Source organism: Salmo salar, chromosome 19, assembly GCF_965601325.2.
Source record: "Salmo salar chromosome 19, fSalSal1, whole genome shotgun sequence".
Classification (NCBI taxonomy): Eukaryota; Metazoa; Chordata; class Actinopteri; order Salmoniformes; family Salmonidae; genus Salmo; species Salmo salar.
The window spans coordinates 53,610,727-53,629,925 of NC_138309.1; the positions used below are offsets into that span (position 1 = coordinate 53,610,727).

Genomic DNA, 19,199 nt, shown 5'->3' on the forward strand with positions numbered 1-19,199 from the left:
GCCAAAAAATTATTGTATGTTCTAGATAGCACCTTTTTTTCTAAGAATGTAGGGAGAAGGGGCGAGGTTTAGTCAGGTTGCAGGAGCCGCAGGAAGAGAAAGCCTTCCTCAGAAGCCTCCCAGTTGGGTGACTGCCAGTCTGCCTCCATCTAATCGCAGAGGGGGCACTCCAATTTAAAACTGTCCATATGATGTGTGTGAAGCCGGGTTTGTGAGGCAGCAATATTTTCTGTGTGTTTTTGGTCACTCCAGCAGCCCTGCTGTGGAGACAGTGGACTGTGACTCAAATTGCTGGTCTGTCTGACTGACTGACTGACTCAGGGGATTCTTTTGTTTAAACTCAGTGATACGAGGAGGGTGTGGATGTGCTGCTGCTACTTGTGCTTTCTTCGTCTCCTCCTCTCCTGTCCTCTTCTCCTCCCGGCGTCAAACCCCTGTGTCAGGCTGTGCTGTGCCTCTATCTTCAGACTCACACTAACCACTGCTTTCAGATCAGACAGATCAGACAGAACAGCCCAGCCTCTGTCCTTACCAGCCTCTATAGTATAGAGTTTGGCTACAAAAAATAACCCCGCATTCATTGTTTTATGAAGATGACAAGATGTGATAGTAAATAAAGAGATCTAAAGGAAAACATAGTGTTGAGACAGAAGATAATAGTCTTGCAAGAAATATCACATTTTGGTTGTCAACTATTCCTGCCAAAGTCAAGTTAGAGCTCTATTCAGTCTGTACTGAATAGTTTTAAGGTTATTTCCTATTGAGCCAACATATGCAGCGTTTACAGTGAATGCCGTCTCCGCTAACGCTGGAACATTGCCTTTAAATTTCAATCCCTCTGTATCGCTGAATTTCAGCACCCACTAATATCCCTTCTCCAGGTGGGTGTCAAATCTAATGTCTCCCCCAGTCAGCTGTCAGGTAATGACCCATAACACTTCCTCACAACTCTGCTAGGGGGAGATTTAAATGTTTATTTTTTTTTTACGAGGTACATCGTCTACAATAAACTCTGAGCCAGAGGCTGCAGGTGAATCTGTAAAATACCACTACTAATGTGTGCAAACCTGAAGATGTTTAAGGGTAACAAGCACTAAAGCCATATGTACACTGTTGCTTAGAACACTGGTATTACATATACTTTGGTCAAGTATTGCCCAACGGTTCAGGGCTGTACACCACTTTCTCAAGGAGCAGATGAAGATAACTATTATGAACTATTAGTGAATTATGAAAGTCAGTGTCTACAACCTCTAAATACGGAATAAAGAAAAACCTGGTGCCACAATCAGAGTGACTTATATATTTATGGAGTGGTCTCCCTTGTAAAAGAGGTCTTCCGACCTCAACGGGACATCATAGATAAATAAATGTTAAATAGAACTCCCATTCTCACCCACTATTACTAAGGTTGTGACACCGCTGTCATCCATGCCCTCATTTACAGATAGCTATGACCCCTGCGAAATCAGCCTCTGAAAAGGCAGTAGATTTTTCAGAGCATGTTCACCTGTGAAGGTAAGAACATGGACATGACTCAAATCTAAATTATTACACATTTCTTGTGGGAAATCTACTAAACAGGTAGTGATAAAACTTGATGTGTTTTTTTTTATTTCCTTTCCTGATGTTTATTTGGAGAGGTCTGAGCTACCAGTCGGGGAGATGTTAAATGGTTGAGATTAAACACAGAGGACGGCTGGCATCCTGCACCTCCTGCTTAAATCGGCCCTAATTGACAGAGCAGGAAATTGGAGAGGGAGAGGGAGAGATATAGAGAAATACATAGATAGAGAATGTGTGAGAGAGAGAGAGACTGTGAGAAAGCAAGAGAGCAAAAAAGTGAGAGTGAGAAAGTGAGAGAGAGAGAAAGAGAGAGATTATGTATATACACTGTGTACAAAACATTATGAACACCTGCTCTTTCCATGACATAGATTTATCAGGTGAATCCAGGTGAAAGCTATGATCCCTTATTGATGTCACTTGTTAAATCCACTTCAATCAGTGTAGATGAAGGGGAGGAGACAGGTTAAAGAAGGATTTTTAAGCCTTGAGAAAATTGAGACATGGATTGTGTATGTGTGCCATTCAGAGGGTGAATGGGCAAGAAAACATATGTAAGTGCCTTTAAATGAGGTATGGTAGTAGGTGTCAGGCGCACTGATTTGAGTGTGTCAAGAACTGCAACACTGCTGGGTTTTTCACGCTCAACAGTTTCCTATGTGTAACAAGAATGGTCCCCAACCCAAAGGACATCCAACCAACTTGACACAACTGTGGGAAGAATTGGAGTCAACATGGGCCAGCATCCCTGTGGAACGCTGTCAACACCTTGTAGAGTCCATGCCCGGACGAATTGAGGCTGTTATGAGGGCAGAAGTGGGGGCAGGTCAATATTGAGAAGGTGTTCCTAATGTTTTGTACACTCAGAGTATACAGGATGTATTCCAACATTGGTACGTGGGTCGTGTCAGCGGATGGCACGCTTGGCCATGTGATTAAACACCTTCTTCACACCTGCTGAAAGGGGTAGGTACCATTAATGTGTATACCGACAGAAAGAGAACCACGGTACACAATGCAATCTAAAATTAATTATCGATTGGGTAAGGAGGTGGGTGAAATGTCCTCTATTGTGAGCATTTGATAATAGAATAAGCTAAAAGCTGAGCTTTTAGAAAGCATTTAAGAGAAGGAAGCACAGTATCTTCTCTCACACTATTTATAATTAGGAAGACTCAATACGGTGCCTTATTTCAGTATTGTATACATACATTGAAAATGTAAGGACATGTCATCTCTTAAGCCTACAGTACACACACTGCATGCCAATGTCGACCTCCCTAGCTCTTATGACATCACTGCGTTTTATCTCTGGAACAATCCGATGTCACTGGGGTGACGCCTATTAACATGCAGCCTGTTGAGATTTACAGGTTTAAGTAAAGGCCCTGTTGTGATGACGAGATACTTGTCGGTTGGTCTATTCTCAGCTATCTGTTGGAGCACCACCTCAAAGGGATGATTTTAATTTGTATCGTACTGAGAACATTATGTCAAGCAAATCAAGCAAGGCAGATAGGACTTCTATGATATCAGTTGTTAGCACTGGAAATGGTTTTGAAAAGATGAAAATTAAGTGCAAATGTTTTCAAAATGTTTAAAAAGAAATGAATATAGGACCAACAGTTTATATAACAAATGTATAGTATCGTGTGTGTTATCCATCGTCACATGCCCTATGACTCGAAGAAACAAACATATGTAAACCAAATTTCTTTATTAAAGATTAAGAAACTCCAAGCAGCATATTCATAAATTAAATGAGTCTCCTTAGATGTACTGTTACAGACTGGATGATATGATAGCTTTTTTGAAATAATTTTTTCTTGAATCTTGTGGTGTGGGCATTGATACAGGAACGGGGGGTACACAGTAAGGCAGTGAAACACTCTCAACCCTTACAGTAATGTGGAACTTCCCTTTCACCACTGTTAGCGGATCATTGGCACAGGTTGTATGCAGAACACAGTGTAAAATGAGATCACTTTGGTTCACATTAGTATCTACTTGTACAAAATATACAGGCTTACAACCTCTCCAATTTTGTTTGAAAACCAAGAGCGGGAAAACGGGTGACGCGAAACACTTTTGCGCTATGATACTTCTGTTTATTCTCATGACATCACTTCTTTCTCGTTCTTTGCTTTCCTTCAATGGCTCTGCGGGGTGATTTGTCACATTTTCAAAGAGGTAAGGACAAACCTTTTTATTGGTATGAGTATAGATCAGCTATCAGTACTCCTGGTACACAATGTGTTGTGCATATGAACAGTAACCACTGACATTCACTATCTCACTTCCTGGCAATGAGTTCTTCAGTATGATAGGCTAAAGGACATAAACAGAAAATATATTGCGGGACATAATTGCATTTTAATTGCACTTACGAAAGTCTTGGTAAAGTTTCGCAGTTCATCCTTAGTTGGAAATGTAATATGAACTGCTGCTCTGCAAAGTGCACAGGTTAATCGATGGGAAAATTCTGTTAATTTTATGAACAGAGTTCCATCAGTATTTAGACAGTAGGATATGTCACCTGTACTGCTATTACACTGTAATAGTTTAGAATTTTGATATCACTCCTTTATCTTCCATCTACCTTGGTGATAATTACTCCATTACAAATGATAAATATGAGACATTACAATATTATATATCTACTTTTCTCCATCTGCAGTTGAAATGACTTAACTACTCTGAAAGGAGACAAACTGTATACAACTTTTCAACAATAAATCCTTCAGTAAAAAATGAACACAGATTTTTCTAATGAGCTTTTTTTGTTGTTAAAAATAACATTTTTCTGTTTTAAACATCCCTCCCACACAACTAAGGAAACATATGGTATACATCGTCAGGGACATGATTCAGTCAAGACATTTCCTTTGAACATTCTCCTAACGTAAGCCTAACTCTAAGGTCTGGCCTTAGCAACGTGAGACGTCTGACTGATGTTACGCTGTACAGGGCATCCTTAGTACCAGCTTTGTTTGGTGTTGGGAGCTGACTGATACTAAATCTCCCTATGTCTTTGACAACATAGGGCTGAAATTGAGCTCTATGAAATACCTTCCATTTCAAAAATATGTAGAACTCAATGGAAACAGTAACTTCAGTTTCATTCTTTATCAATGATTCTCTAAGACTTTAAAGTAGGAAAACAAAAACACCTTGAAAAATGTATGTCTTACAAACAAAATGAATCCATCTATTGGGAATATGCTCCTCTGATACTGCTCTATAGATATGGTTGTTGTTACAGTGGTACATAACAGTTGGTGTTCTACATTATGTCTCTATGGTGCATGGCCATCTAAGAATGAACTGTGGAGAGACATCTTTTATTTCGGCACTTAGAAAACAATCACAATGAATTTGCGTCATTATTCATATAGAACAAAATTTACAAAGCCATTCAAACAGTCGTTTTTTTAATATCATTTTTTTTATCTCGTTTTTTTTTATTTGTAACTCAACTTCAAAAATTGAGAATATTCAAAATACACTTTTACTTCACTTCGTTCTCTCAGTATTTACAAATATATACAAGTAAAATTTGCTGTTCTTTCGACAACGTTGGTTGTTCAACAGGTAATAAAAATCTCTTATTTTTCTCATTTGTAGACTTTTCATATTTTTTTTCTTCATATATTTTTCAACAATCCCCCAGAATATCAGGTGAGGGGAAGGACATGTGACATTGAGATGGCACCATTAGATGGATGTACTGTGGGTGGACTCAATGGCTTCTGGGATGGGTCCTCCGGGAACTCCCTGATATGACATTGGCATGGGCGTCTTGGCGGGACTCTGTCGGAACAGCCCCCCGTTGGGAGCTCTGTGTTTGCACTGAATGGAGGGGATGGTGGAGCTGCTGAGGGGGTGGTGGGGGAGGGTGCTGCCAGGGCCCTGAGCTAGTGTCCGACCCAGGCCCACCCCATGACCCTCCCCTGGGAGATAGGCGCTCACAGACAGGCCCGTGCCCGGGTAGTCCCGCACAGACTCCAGCTGCTGGCTGGGCTGCATGCTGCCGATGTCCAGCGCAGAGATCTCGATAGACGGGCCGGGGATCTGCTTGTGTGCCATGTCCTCGTCCATAAGACTGTTCATACGCCGATGCACCTGTTCCAGATTCACCTCCTTGTCCTAAAGTGTGTGAGAGAGAGAGGGGGAGGGAGAGACACAGAGGCTGAGATGGGCTGTTCCACAGTGGGTTTCTCAGGCTTTTCACCAGCTCCATACATTTACTTCCACTCTCCCTTCCTTAGTTTTTTTGAGGTGGTTTGTTTCCCAAGCCTCTTTGATTGTTTCACTCAACATGCTTATTGGGTAATGTCCGTTTTACGTGCCCAATTGAAATTGAGGTGACTCAATTACAGTTGTATAGAATGTGCACCTTGAAATCAAACTTGGCCAGTGGACATAGACAGTTTGATGTTTAGTAAGGGGTGTCAAATCTTTGACAGACGACACCAATACTGGAGCCAAACCACATCCTGACCTCTACTGACTTTTCTCGGTTGCCATGCAACCTTAGGCTTCTGCGAAACCACTCAAGCATTTGTGCACAGGAAAAGTAACCTAAGGATATGAGGCATTTCTGAGGCTACAGTAAGTGCAATGTAACATATTACATGCCACATTAAGACAGTTATAAATGAACAACACATTGCTGATGCTACAGGAAATATAGTACATTGTCAAGTTGAAGTATTATATTAAGTGCCTTATTAAGATGGTCATACATGTACAACTCATTGCTGACGCTGCAGTATATTGTTGCAAAGTTGAGGTAATATATGGGTGTCCCATTAAGATGCCCAAACATGAATACATGGGCTTCTACAGTGTTCTTTAAAAAAAAAAGATATTATTTGCTGACAAAATAGGTTACATTGGGACATCTAGATAGAGGACAAGAAGCTTTAGTGTAGCAGGAATCACTAGTCAATCAGGAGAAGAATCCTTGCACTCGGTGGCTACATTAGGCTACTTTGTCGGCAGACGCAGCTTGGCTCCAGTAGTGGTCTGACAAGACGATTATATTAGTTAAATTACTGAATATGAAGACAACATCCACGTTGATCCCTATGTGCAGCACATATACAACACAATACATTGCAGAGGTTAAGCTTCTACATATGGAGGACAAGCCCAACCAATGAAAATAATACATGTTTTGGAATGATGACATAATCAGAAATGTGAATCTACGATGAAGGGTGATGACTTGTTATTCTATGCTCATCTACTACATGATCTACACATGAAAGAAATATTTGATTATATTGCACACTGGGAAATTAAGAAGTCCTATATTTAAATCATCTTTATGTGATATTGGAGAGTAGGAACAAGCCTACATGCAATTTTAGAGACTAACCTAATGCACTGGAAATACTATGCAATTATAATGGATGTTGTTTGGCAACATAGATGCAGAAATACTTACAAAAAAACATTTACTCCTCTCATACTGCCAGACTGTATGCGTTAGAGTTGAATAATTTAACCATCAGAAGACATGAACTTTCAATGAGATCAGTGTTGCGTCAAACCGCGTAACTAAACACCACTGTGATTCTACAGCGCATCGACTACTCTTCCTCTTGTCAATACCAACTGCCTGTAAGAAGCACATTCTACCACAGCCTCCCAACTAAAAGCAGAAAACAAAGTCTTCTAGAGGAGATCCTAAACGTTACTAAAGCCACTTAATCCATCTTGATACATTAGATTCCAGTCAAACAATAGTGTTTCCCACATCAGTTTGAACCTTCCGGAATGTACAAATATGTATCTTGATATGATTTGTTCTGAATACTTTATCAACAGAGACGTCGATTATAGGAATTAATTTATGACAGTATCAATCCAGTATCATAAAAAACTCCCAAAGCTAATTAAAACATCTCAGCCAAGGCTATTGTTTTAGCAGACTGGCGCCTCATTAAAATATGTTTATAATCTCGCTGCATTGGCGGCACGCCTAAACAAATACTTGCCTCAAATTAAACCACTGCACCGGTGTTTTAATAAGTGTGTTGATTTAAATTGAGAGGAAATAACACCATGCTCTACGGTGTGAAAGCTTTCGTAATGAAGAAACAACTCTTATAACAAAACTATAAAACCACTCTATCCATCCATGGTGAGCCTGACATCGTTTGAATGACTTATCTAGGCTTGAGTAGGCTGTTTTCAAAATGTCCTCCATAGGTCCTGTATTGTGGTTGTTTGTATTGTGGTATTGTGGCTGATCTCTGTATCTGTAACATATTCTATACACCAACTGCGTCAAACTTTACGAACACATTTAGAGATATGTATGCATTTACAAAGGCCATTATCCGAGTCCTGCACTGCTTATAACAACTGTTATAATGCACTGTCTATAGTATAAGGCACAATAAAGCATCATAATGAGGTAGTTCATAGAAAATGTGACTGAATTAACTTCCTCTTATTCCCCATAAAATGTTTCTAGGTGAGGGTGACAGACAAGCCCTCGTCATGCATCCAACCATTACGAAAAAACTAACCAAAAAAGGAGAAGGAACAGAATAAGAAAATAGGAGGATTGCCAATGATGGGAAAGATGGTGTTGTGGCGTTTAAGATCAAGATGGCCCCCCAAGCCCAGTCGGACAGAGCAGAGTGCCCCTTTAATGCAGCAGCACATATCAGATCTTAGGAGCTCTATTCTGACCTGTGTCAATAGCTTCTGCTTCATCCCAGTCTCTTTCTCTCTCTGTCCAAATGTCCTTCCTCCCTTCCGATGAAGCAGTGGTAATCTCATTATATGTCAATGGACCAGAAACCCTTGCCAGTCTGTAATCCTTAGTAACCTGCACGAGATCATAGAACAATCAAGAATAAGAACGGATGGTTGTCCACATTGACATATAATAGCAATAAGACGTCACACAGTGAATTACTAGGGATTATAAACTGGGTGGTTCGAGCCCTGAATGCTGATTGGATGAAAGCCATGGTATATCAGACCGTATACCACGGGCATGACAAAACATTATTTTTACTGTTCTAATTACGTTGGTAACCAGTTTATAATAGCAATAAGGCACCTCGGGGGCTTGTGGTATATGGCCAATATACCACTGCTAAGGGCTGTATCGAGGCACTCCGCGTTGCGTCGTGTTGAAGAACAGATGTTTACCCTGGTATATTGGCCATATACCACACCCCCCTGTGCCTTATTGCTTAATTATGGACTGGGTTGGACAGATACAGTGGCTCTTATTGCTGTGGGTGACGCATGCAAGCGTCCAGTTTCTGCTCAAACTTTAGTTTAGAGATCCATGTAAAGCCTTAGCTTGTCTCATGTCATATGCACGGGAGAGTCACTCATGTGAGAGGTCTTGATAGACATAGAATTAGTAATTTAATAGGATCTCTATGTTAGTATACATCATGTTGACATCATCGCAGTAACTTGAGTGGATTAAACTCATAAGAAAGGCTTAAAGTGAACTGGCATTGATGCATAAGGTGTAATCAGTGTAAATCAGCTTAGCAGGCACTTATCTGGTGAAAGTGTAACGAGAATCAATGAAAAGTGTTCTCTGTGGTAGGCAGTGTGAATGTGTTTACAGTTTAGGGTAAGGAAGCTGTCTTGGTAATCAATGGGTTTTGATTATTTCAGGAATACTAATTTTACGGGGAACTTAAAACAAAATCGATACTGACATCTTCTCATAAATGTGTTATCCTGAAGGCAGCTAAAGGGTTTATTGATGTGATTAACATACATCAATGAATATGTTCAAATTCAAAGAGTTTTGAAAAATACCAATAATCCAGATGGAAATATTAGTAAGAAAACGATAAAGGGGATTTGTCTTCATCTGTGAGCTGTGTGAGGTACGTATGCCATACAAAAACAGATGGATTTGGTTTCAGAGAATGGGAAGGTGATAGATAGGGGGGACCAAATTGTATTTCAATCTGAGCACAATCTACAACTGTGTGTTCAGTAGCTCCACTAAATGGTGGTCAGCAGCTACAGTAGATCCTTAAAGTAGAGTGTGGTAGTGTCCTCCCCCTGTTGCCCTGTCCTCCGGGCTCTGTGCTCGGTCACCTCTTTGGGCTGCTCTTGCCCGCAGCGGTTGCTGTTCCACCACATCTCCAGGCCAGCAACCAGGCAGGCCAGCAGCAGTCCTGCAGCCAGGACGCAGAAAACCCCGGCAAAGCTGTGTAGCTTCAGGGACCGCCCGTCAGGCGTGGCGTTGGAATGGCTGTTGAGGTCGCATCGGCCCATTCGAGGCCACCACTTCTGCTTCAGGATGTCCAGGTCTCCTTTCTCCTGCAGCTCCAGGATCCTGCATTGAGGGGAAATATTTAGGTGTATGAGGGTCCTAAAGTCCTTATTTCTAAAATCCTTTGTGTAACAGCCTTCAAACTTAGTACAACAGCAGGAAGCTTTCCTGAAAACAGACTGTTGTACTAAGTTTGAAGGCTGCTAAACAAAGGATTTTAGGAATAAGGACTCTAGGACCCTAGTTGCATTATAATTACCATTTGTATGCTATCATGTCACTAAAGTAACAATGAAAAATAAACCTGCTGTATCTTCTGCAGATTAAAGCATTAATTTGTGACCATTCCCACAGCACAGTGTTTTAGTGATTTGTTGAATTATGCTTGCGCAGTGAATTAAACCCCCACAGTAAATTTCATTAAATGTCAGCTTTTGTAGTCCTTCACTGACACAAATTAAATCCAAAATAAAACAAGAATGAAGAACTGCTTAATTAAAAGAAAAGGAGCCGTGGCGAGGAGGGAAAGACCATTATCAGAGTACCGCCCCGTGGGCAAACAGTCATTTCTGAGATGAAAAGGAGCACATGGCGAATTTGTAAGGTTATGGATAGACAAGGGCGCTGAGGGAGGGATGGAGGGAGGAGAATGGATGATGATGATGATGGGACAGGGGACGGTAGCAAGTAAGATGAATCCGTCTCTGTAGAGGAGATGACTTCCTGGTTCAGCCTGTTATTACCCCCTAAGCATCCCAGCTGTCCTCAAAGCACATTACCATCCCACCACCACCACTATTTCTGTTAGCCCAGGATTTCCCAGGCAGATATTCATCCAGGCCATTATGAGTAGAGACAGGGGGACAGTGTTCAGTTCAGTGGGGATAGGCATTATAGGAGATCTTGCATGGAAGGACCTCTTTGCTTAAGCTCTGACCCCGGTCATCCCCTGCTATGGCCCTGCATACTAAGTGTGCACTCCGAAGGGCCCTGATGAAGAACACCTCGGAAAGATTGGAGAGGATTTCAGTGTTCCACCACATTGACCTCTGGTGATTTATCAAAGGTGTGGCTTCCATGAGCCCCAGATCAAACCTGATCTAAGCATGACTAGCTGGTTGACAGTGGTTCTGCTTTGTAGAAGGATCATTGTCCCTATCCTAAGACTTGCGTTTTAGTCACTAGAATGGCAGATCTTTCTGGTTGTGAAGTTGTGATGGCACTCAAACAACAGAAACTGTTTATTTTCACTGAGTTGAACAGAGTTAGATTTCTTAACTAAAGGATAGTGTGACTAAACATTTTGGGTTGTATTCACGGAACTGTTATTCGTGAGAAGAATCAATACAAGATATGTGGGAACGTAGTCAAGACTCAGGGATTTTGGGATTCATTTTGGGGATATGCTTGGCCAATATCCTTGGCCAATACACAGTCCTAATTGGTTCCATGTGATTATGGAGAGATTTAGACAATCAGCATCTAAAATCTGCCGGCTTCTGTTATCTTCGCAATGGGATCAATTTACAATGGATAATACAAAGGAGAAAAAACTGCAACTAAAAGACCAAAGATTTTCAAATGTTGTTAACATTTCAAGACATTGCCTAAGTATTTTGTTCAAATATGAATCATTAACCTTTTTCATGGAAATAATTAGCAGAATCATGTTAATTCATATTGAATAATTCCTCTAACTCAGCTGGAACATAAAACGTGTCCATGACTGTAACCTGGACTTATAGTAAAAAAGTTAAACTTGCCTTAAGGATAAGTTGCAGTGATCCCCTACTCTGTAATTCAAACACATCACGTGGCTCCTCAAGGGTAGTTTAGTGAGAAGTAATAAAAAAGAATAGACCACATTCTAACTGTGCTGCAATTTATACATCTGATAATATATAATTGCATGGGGAAACAGCATTAGAAGGGCATTAAAATCGTGCATTAAACCTCTGTGAATGACAGAACTGTAGTAACTCCCCAGCTAACACATTCGGTTCCATGGAAGTTGTTCGAAAGTATGTTTTTGGTTTCAACCTTGGTTGTGGGAACAAAGCCATACGTTTCCTGACGGGTAAAAATGGAATAAAAAAAAAAAACGTTCTGAGAACAGAAGTGAACATTTTGCCTCTTCTGGGAATGTTTATTTTTAGGTTGCAGGGAGGTTCTGAGAACATTTTACTCTGGTTCCTTAAAAGTTGGCTGGGAGGTTTGAGTAATGTTCTGAGAAGGAAATTATTTGGAGGTTTGTGAATAAGTTCCTTAAAAAGTTCACTGAATATGTCAATAACACTTTTAATACCACTGTTACCTTATTTTGGTTTAACTTTTTTGAACTCCAAGCACAACTAGGACACATGGAAATGAATTTCATTAGGTATTAATCATTCAAAAATATATTTTTTTATTGTGACACAACATCAGATCGATTTGAAACTATGATCTTATGTTCTCTATCCATGAAATGAGTCCATCCAGGATGGAGCTAGCATGCATGTCATGTTTTTTCATGTTTTTTGTCAATTTCCTTAAATGTGCTAAGAATGTCTGAAAGCCAAGCAACTATCCTGCACCATTCCAATAAAGTTGCAGTAAGGTTGTATGCAAAATATGTTTCTCAGAACATTATGTGCTAGCTGGGTTCTAACCTTTATTAAGAGCATTTTGACTAGTGTTTTTACTACAAAGTGAATTTATAAAAACATTAGTGGGCCTTTCATTTCCTCAACAAACTCCCTCTAAAATGGATGAGTATAACCACCGAATGACCTCTCAGCCAATTACAGCCTTCAATTACCTCAGGCGCTGTCAACCATCAGTGATTATGTTTATGACTTTTATGAAGCAGAGAAAGTAATTAGGATTCAAAGTAGGTGTGCGTTAAACCATATGCACTTAAGACTTAGGATATTTCCCGAAGGGGATGAAAGGAAGAGATGAGGTGATGAAAGGAGAGGTGAGAAGGAGAAGATACTGAATAGAACTGATGATAAAATGATGGTATATCATTAATGCATAAACATTGTAATGAAACGAGGGAGTAGCACGAGGTTTCGAGGCCAGAATCGATTTTCCAAAGCAGGACATGTTACCTCTGCTCTGAGAAAGCTAGTTCCCTTTGGGGGAGCAATAATCATGCTTATCAACGCCAGGGTCGTTACAATATAGATGGTGTATAATGAGGTTGGTGGTGTTGCTCACTTCTGTGAGAAGAGGTCTCTGTAGGGACTCCCATGCTGCATGGCGATGCCGTAGCCTTTGCTGCTCATGCTGTTTCCTGTGACGGTGATGGTGCAGTCATCGTCCGTCAGCGCGGCGTACTCCACCACAGCCATGTCCCACAGGAAGGCATACGGGCCCTTCTTCGCCTGAAGAGGAATGACAATCAATGACCCTGCAAATGATCCAGATGATATACATGCTGCCTATACAATAACATTGTTTTCCATGATAGAACCTAAAGGATGATAAATGTCAATGTGAAGTCTGGAGAAGGCCGATACAGTGCATTCAGAAAGGTAATCAGATCCCTTGACTTTTTCCACATTTTGTTATGTTACAGCTTTATTCTAAAATTAATTAAATTGTTTTTTTCCCTCATCCATCTACACACAATACCCCATAATGACAAAGAAAAAACAGGTTTTTAGAATTGTTTGCCAATGTATTGAATATTAAACTCAGAAATATTTGACTCAGACCCTTTACTCAATACTTTGTTGAAGCACCTTTGGCAGCGATTCCAGCCATGAGTCTTCTTGGGTATGATGCTACAGGCTTGGCACACCTGTATTTGGGGAGTTTCTCCCATTGGATGGGGAACTTCGCTGCACCTCTATTTATAGGTCTCTCCAGAGATGTTCGATCGGGTTCAAGTCCAGGCTCTGGCTGGGCCACTCAAGGACATTCAGAGAAGCCGCCACTCCTGCATTGTCTTGGCTGTGTGCTTAGGGTCGTTATCCTGTTGGAAGGTGAACCTTCACCCCAGTCTGAGGTCCTGAGCACCCAGGAGCAGGTTTTCATCAAGGATCTCTCTGTACTTTTCTCTGTTCATCTTTCCTTGATCCTGACTAGTCTCCCAGTCCCTGACACTGAAAAACATCCCAAAAGCATGATTCTGCCACCACCAGGCTTAACAATAGGAATGGTTCCAGGTTTCTTCCAGATGTGACGCTTGGCATTCAGGCCAAATAGTTCAATCTTGATTTCATCAGACCAGAGCATCTTGTTTCTTATGGTTTGAGAGTATTCAGGTGCCTTTTGGCAAACTCCAAGCGGGCTGTCATGTGCCTTTTACTGAGGAGTGGCTTCCGTCAGGCCATTCTATCATAAAGGCCTTATTGGTGGAGTGCTATAGAGATGGTTGTCCTTCTGGAAGGTTCTCCCATCTCCACAGAGGAACTGGAGCTCTGTCAGAGTGACCATCAGGTTCTTGCTCACCTCCCTGACCCTTCACCCCTGATTGCACAGTTTGGTCAGTCGACCAGCGCTAGGAAGAGTCTTGGGGTTTCCAAACTTCTTCTTTGAAGAATGATTGAGGCCACTGTGTTCTTGGGAACCTTCAATGCTGTAGAAATGTTTTGGTACCCTTCCCCAGATCTGTGCCTCAACACAATCCTGTCTCGGAGTTCTACGGAAAATTCCTTTGCCCTCATGGCTTGGTTTTTGCTCTGACATGCACTGTCAACTGTGGGATGTTATATAGACAGGTGTGTGCCTTTCCAAATCATGTCCAGTCAATTGAATTTACGACAGGTGGACTCCAATCAAGTTGTAGAAACATCTCAAGGATGATCAATGGAAACAGGATGCATCTGAGGTTTATTTAGAGTCTCATGGCAAAGGGTCTGAAACCTTATGTAAATAAAGTATTTCTGTTTTAATACATTTGCAAAAAAATCTAAAAACCTGTTTTTGCTTTGTCATTTTGGGCTATTGTGTGTAGATTGATGAAGAAAAACATTTATTTAATACCTTTTAGAATAAGCCTGTAATGTAAAACAATTTGGAAAAAGCTAAGGGGTTTTAACACTTTCCGAATGTATTTTATGTGGGAACGACTGTGAATATAGTATCCCAATTCCATGCAAGTGTAGGACTCTAATGAATATGCAGTACCTTGGTAAAACAGACGCACTTCAATCCATTTACTGTATAGGTTTCTTTTCTAGGTTGTCATTGTAGACTGGGCTATTTGTTAACTTGCGTTTTTGATACAAAAACCTTTTAACTCAGAAACAGAAGGTGATGTGTGTTTTGATGTTGTCTCCACATAATTGCTACCCGTTATTGCGCTCTCTTCTTTTGTGAGTCCTCAATGGACTGACCCAGAAACATACTGCTACAAAGGCACACATTGTCTGTTGACAAATACAAATACATCTGCCGTGCTGCTAAAAGGCTCAGTTGGCTGAGTTTGAGAAAAAAAGCCTTTGTTTTGCAGTATAAAGACTAAATTTGACAGAAAAAACAGCACCTCTGTTTCCCTCCTCTAGATTGTCAGAATAGCTGCTGGTAGCTAATTGAAATTGACTGCATTGGAGAAAAGAAAAGACAATGCAAGAATGCTAATTAAAATGTGTACACAGACCGAATTCGAAGACATATGTCATAGTGCTTCTCAGCATATGGGTAGGCAAAGTGCTAGTGCTGTTCTTCCGTAGCTATTTATTACAGGCAGTTTATGAGATTAACCAGTGTAATTGGTACAAATGTCACAAAACAGCACTTGCAGTTTATTCAGACTGACAGATAGTCAAAGACAATGTTGAATTTGGCTGGCTAATTGGTTTTGAAATATTGTGGAACTACAGGCGCAGTATTGAGCGAGAACAGTATGACTCCATACTGTGAAATGACAATGAAACGACAATATTATACTGTTTTCTCTTTTTGTCGAAATCCACAGTAGCTAAGCAAAACAACCTAAAGTGATTGCCAGCCTGTACTCAGGAATCCTCTCCGTATTGGCATATACCTGCCTTGTCTTTGTCAACCTACCTTGCGGATGCCCTCTGAGGGACTGGACACAGAGTAATCATGGCCGTTGTTCTTACTGATGGTCCTCCACAGCTCTGCAAATGTGCTGTCCTGCTCCAGAGGGTTGGTGCCCTTGTTCTTGAAGTAGTCGTATACGGCTGAGTCTCTCACGGTGCCATAGGACACGTCCATCTGCCTAGACAGGTCCTGGAATGTCCTGTAGAGACATAGAGGGAAGAACACAGAGAAATACATCAAGTCAAATGTATAACAAGACAGATATTGTATGTACAGTAAAGTACACTGTTAAGTGTAATAGTAGATTTTGTCAACTTAACTTGATTTCCTGAATTGACATATTTCAAAGAAACAAGTTAACTTAACTTAAGGCAACAGCTGTCACGTCCTGACCAGTAAAAGGGGTTATTTGTTATTGTAGTTTGGTCAGGGCGTGGCAGGGGGTGTTTGTTTTGTGTGTTTCGGGTTTTTTGGTTTATGTTCTATGTGGGTTTTCTAGTTTTTCTATTTCTATGTTAGTTTTGGGACCGACCTCGAATTAGAAGCAGCTGGTTGACGTTGCTTCTAATTGGAGGCCATATTTAAGTGGGTTTATTTTATCTTGTGTTTGTGGGTGGTTGTTCCATGTATAGTCTTAGTACCTTACAGGACTGTTTTTCGTTGTTCTTTTGTTCAGTGTTCATTTCTTTAATAAATCAAGAAGAAGATTCACATCCCCGCTGCAGTTTGGTCCGATCATTACGACGCTTATGACAACAGCAAACATGGCATACCTCACGAATGATGGAGAGCCTCCCATTGGGCTATTGAGATATGTATTTTACACATTTCTGTTATCGCGTGACCACAGATTATACATTATATTGACCAGATCTTCAAGTGGCTGCTCTAACAATGAAAATAAATGTCTTAAAAAATGGAAGGCAGTTAGCCTGGGTACCAGTCTCTTTAGCTAATCCACTCCCTGTACTCCATATCATGTGCCAAAGACTCTTTGGCAATGACAAAGAGTAGCAAAGAGTGGAATGTTAGGTAAAGAGACTGGTACTCAGACTACAAGGCAGTCGGAGGAGGCAAGATCAATGAGAGGGCAAATACGCTTGTGAACAACAGGCACAATTCCGATATAAAGTGTTTTTTCTGAAAGTTGCAGTGATGTCACGTGTCCTATTTATGTCAGTACACTTGAAATAACCTAATCATTCTGAAAGGTATATTTGATCTGATGTTGGAGTGGTGCTGGAAATGATGACTATGAAGTAGAACATTTTTGAACATTTCCTTTAAACCAAATGTTATACTTTCTCATTGACCTTCATATAAAAACTCCTTGCTTGGTGAGCGGAAAAATCGCTACATCCGGGAGAAGACAGATTTTGGCCCCAGTTATCCCTCTCGCTTCGACTCTTCCTCTCTGGTGTGACTCACAATTGTCAGTCAATTACTATAACTCATTCCTTGGGCCCATCAGTGTAATTTTGTAAATGCTGGATCTGTATGGCAAGACACATCATTGACCCAAGTTTCATCAAAATTGGGCCAGTGCTGTCTGAGATATCGCGTATGACTATAATACAAACGAACAGACAGATGGAGACCGATCCACAGTCTCTCCCCGATTTCATCATGGAGGACAACAAATCTATTTTGTAACAGTGTAAATTGAGGATAGGCTTATATGGATGTCAGATGTATGCTCACAGTGAGACAGCTCCAAACTGGCAGGTGGGCCAGCTGTTACATAGCAGTGCTCTGTTTAGACACTCGCTGTGTCATAACGTATAAACAGTCCAGGGGAAATGAGGGCACAGTTTTTTATGGGCATCTCTAGACAGGAAATAATGATGCCGATGAGTTGTTTGCTTATTAGTTAGTTAACACCAGAGGAAGCACAGGAAATAATTTAAGAGGAGAAGTAAAGGGACATTGTTTAACATTAACATTAAAGGTGGAGAAGTCTGACTTTTAATCAAAACCTACTCTTAAAGAAATTAATCCCTTTTGTACTGGATCAGATCAGCATATCACAAAAAAGCAACAAACAATTTACACACACCTCAGTTCTCAAAAAGAGTGAGAAAAACGGATTTATGTAATGAAGAAATTAGCAACACTAAACTTACAGAACAATCAAGGAGTGTCTAGAACTTGAATTATCTTACTGTCACGCCCTGATCTGTTTCACCTGTCTTTGTGCTTGTCTCCACCCTCTTCCAGGTGTCGCCCATCTTCCCCATTATCCCCAGTGTACTTATACCTGTGTTTTCTGTTTGTCTGTTGCCAGTTCATCTTGTTTGTCAAGCTTACCAGCGTTTATCCTGTCAGCTCCTGTTTTTTCCCAGCCTTTCTTTTTCTCGCCCGCCTGATTTTTGACCCTTGCTTGTCCTGACCCTTAATTAACCCGCCTGCCTGACCACTCTGCCTGCCCCTTAGCCTGCCTGACATCATGTACCTTCGCCCCTATCTGTATTTCCGACCTCTGCCTGACCTGACCCTGAGCCTGCTTGCCGTCCTGTATCTTTGCCTCTGTTGCTGTAATAAACATTGTTACTTCGACACGGTCTGGGTTTTACCTTATCCTGATACTTACATTATCCTGTAGAGCAATCTACACCCACACCTTTCTTATAGTTGCCTTTCTATAAGGTGACAGGCAATGTCAAAACATACTTCATAATCATTTTTTTATAAAAGAGTGCTAACAATTCTAAATTAATTTGATAACCAAAGGGAGTATTCACTGAGCTCGCAAATAGATTGGACATAACTCAAAGCCTTGTGAGAAGCATTATGATGCCTTGAAAGGTGTCTGATTTGAGTGTGTGATTTACTATGCCTTCGGAAAGTATTCAGACCCCTAGACTTCTTCCACATTTTGTTACATTACAGACTTATTATAAAATGTATTAAATCAATACAAATCCTCATCAATCTACACACAATAACCCATAATGACAAAGCAAAAACTTTTTTTTCTTTTTGCAAATAACAAATTACAAATAAAAAACAGAAATACCTTAGTTACATAAGCATTCAGACCCTTTGCTATGGGACTCTAAATTGAGCTCAGGTGCATCCTGTTTCCGTTGCTCATCCTTGTGGTATTTCAACAACTTGATTTGCGTCCACCTGTGTTAAATTCAGTTGATTGGACATGATTTGGAAAGGCACACAACTGTCTATATAAGGTCCCGCAGTTGACAGTGCCTGTCAGAGCAAAAACCAAGTCATGAGGTTGAAGGAATTGAAGGCACAGCTCTGGAGAAGGCTACCAAAAAAAACATTTATACAGCATTGAAGTTCCCCAAGAACACAGTGGCCTCTATCATTCTTAAATGAAAGAAGTTCGGAACCCCCA

The 19,199-nt window shown here is 40.7% G+C and overlaps 1 protein-coding gene across 2 annotated transcripts in view; it reads right to left on the reverse strand.

Annotated features, from left to right (window-relative positions):
• Window positions 1-3,268: 3,268 nt before the first annotated feature.
• The window catches only part of grid1b (glutamate receptor, ionotropic, delta 1b), a 433,677-nt gene continuing 417,746 nt past the window's right edge, over window positions 3,269-19,199 (reverse strand). Inside the window, exons 13-17 of one of the 2 annotated variants that reach the window (XM_014158349.2) lie at window positions 15,845-16,040; window positions 13,046-13,212; window positions 9,664-9,904; window positions 8,275-8,413; window positions 3,269-5,712 (exon numbers count right to left, since the gene is read on the reverse strand). In XM_014158349.2, the coding sequence (XP_014013824.1) occupies window positions 5,306-5,712; window positions 8,275-8,413; window positions 9,664-9,904; window positions 13,046-13,212; window positions 15,845-16,040 (1,150 nt within the window). In that variant the 3' untranslated portion in view covers window positions 3,269-5,305. The remainder of the gene's footprint in view (window positions 5,713-8,274; window positions 8,414-9,663; window positions 9,905-13,045; window positions 13,213-15,844; window positions 16,041-19,199) is intronic. The other variant, XM_014158350.2, reaches the window with a different exon arrangement.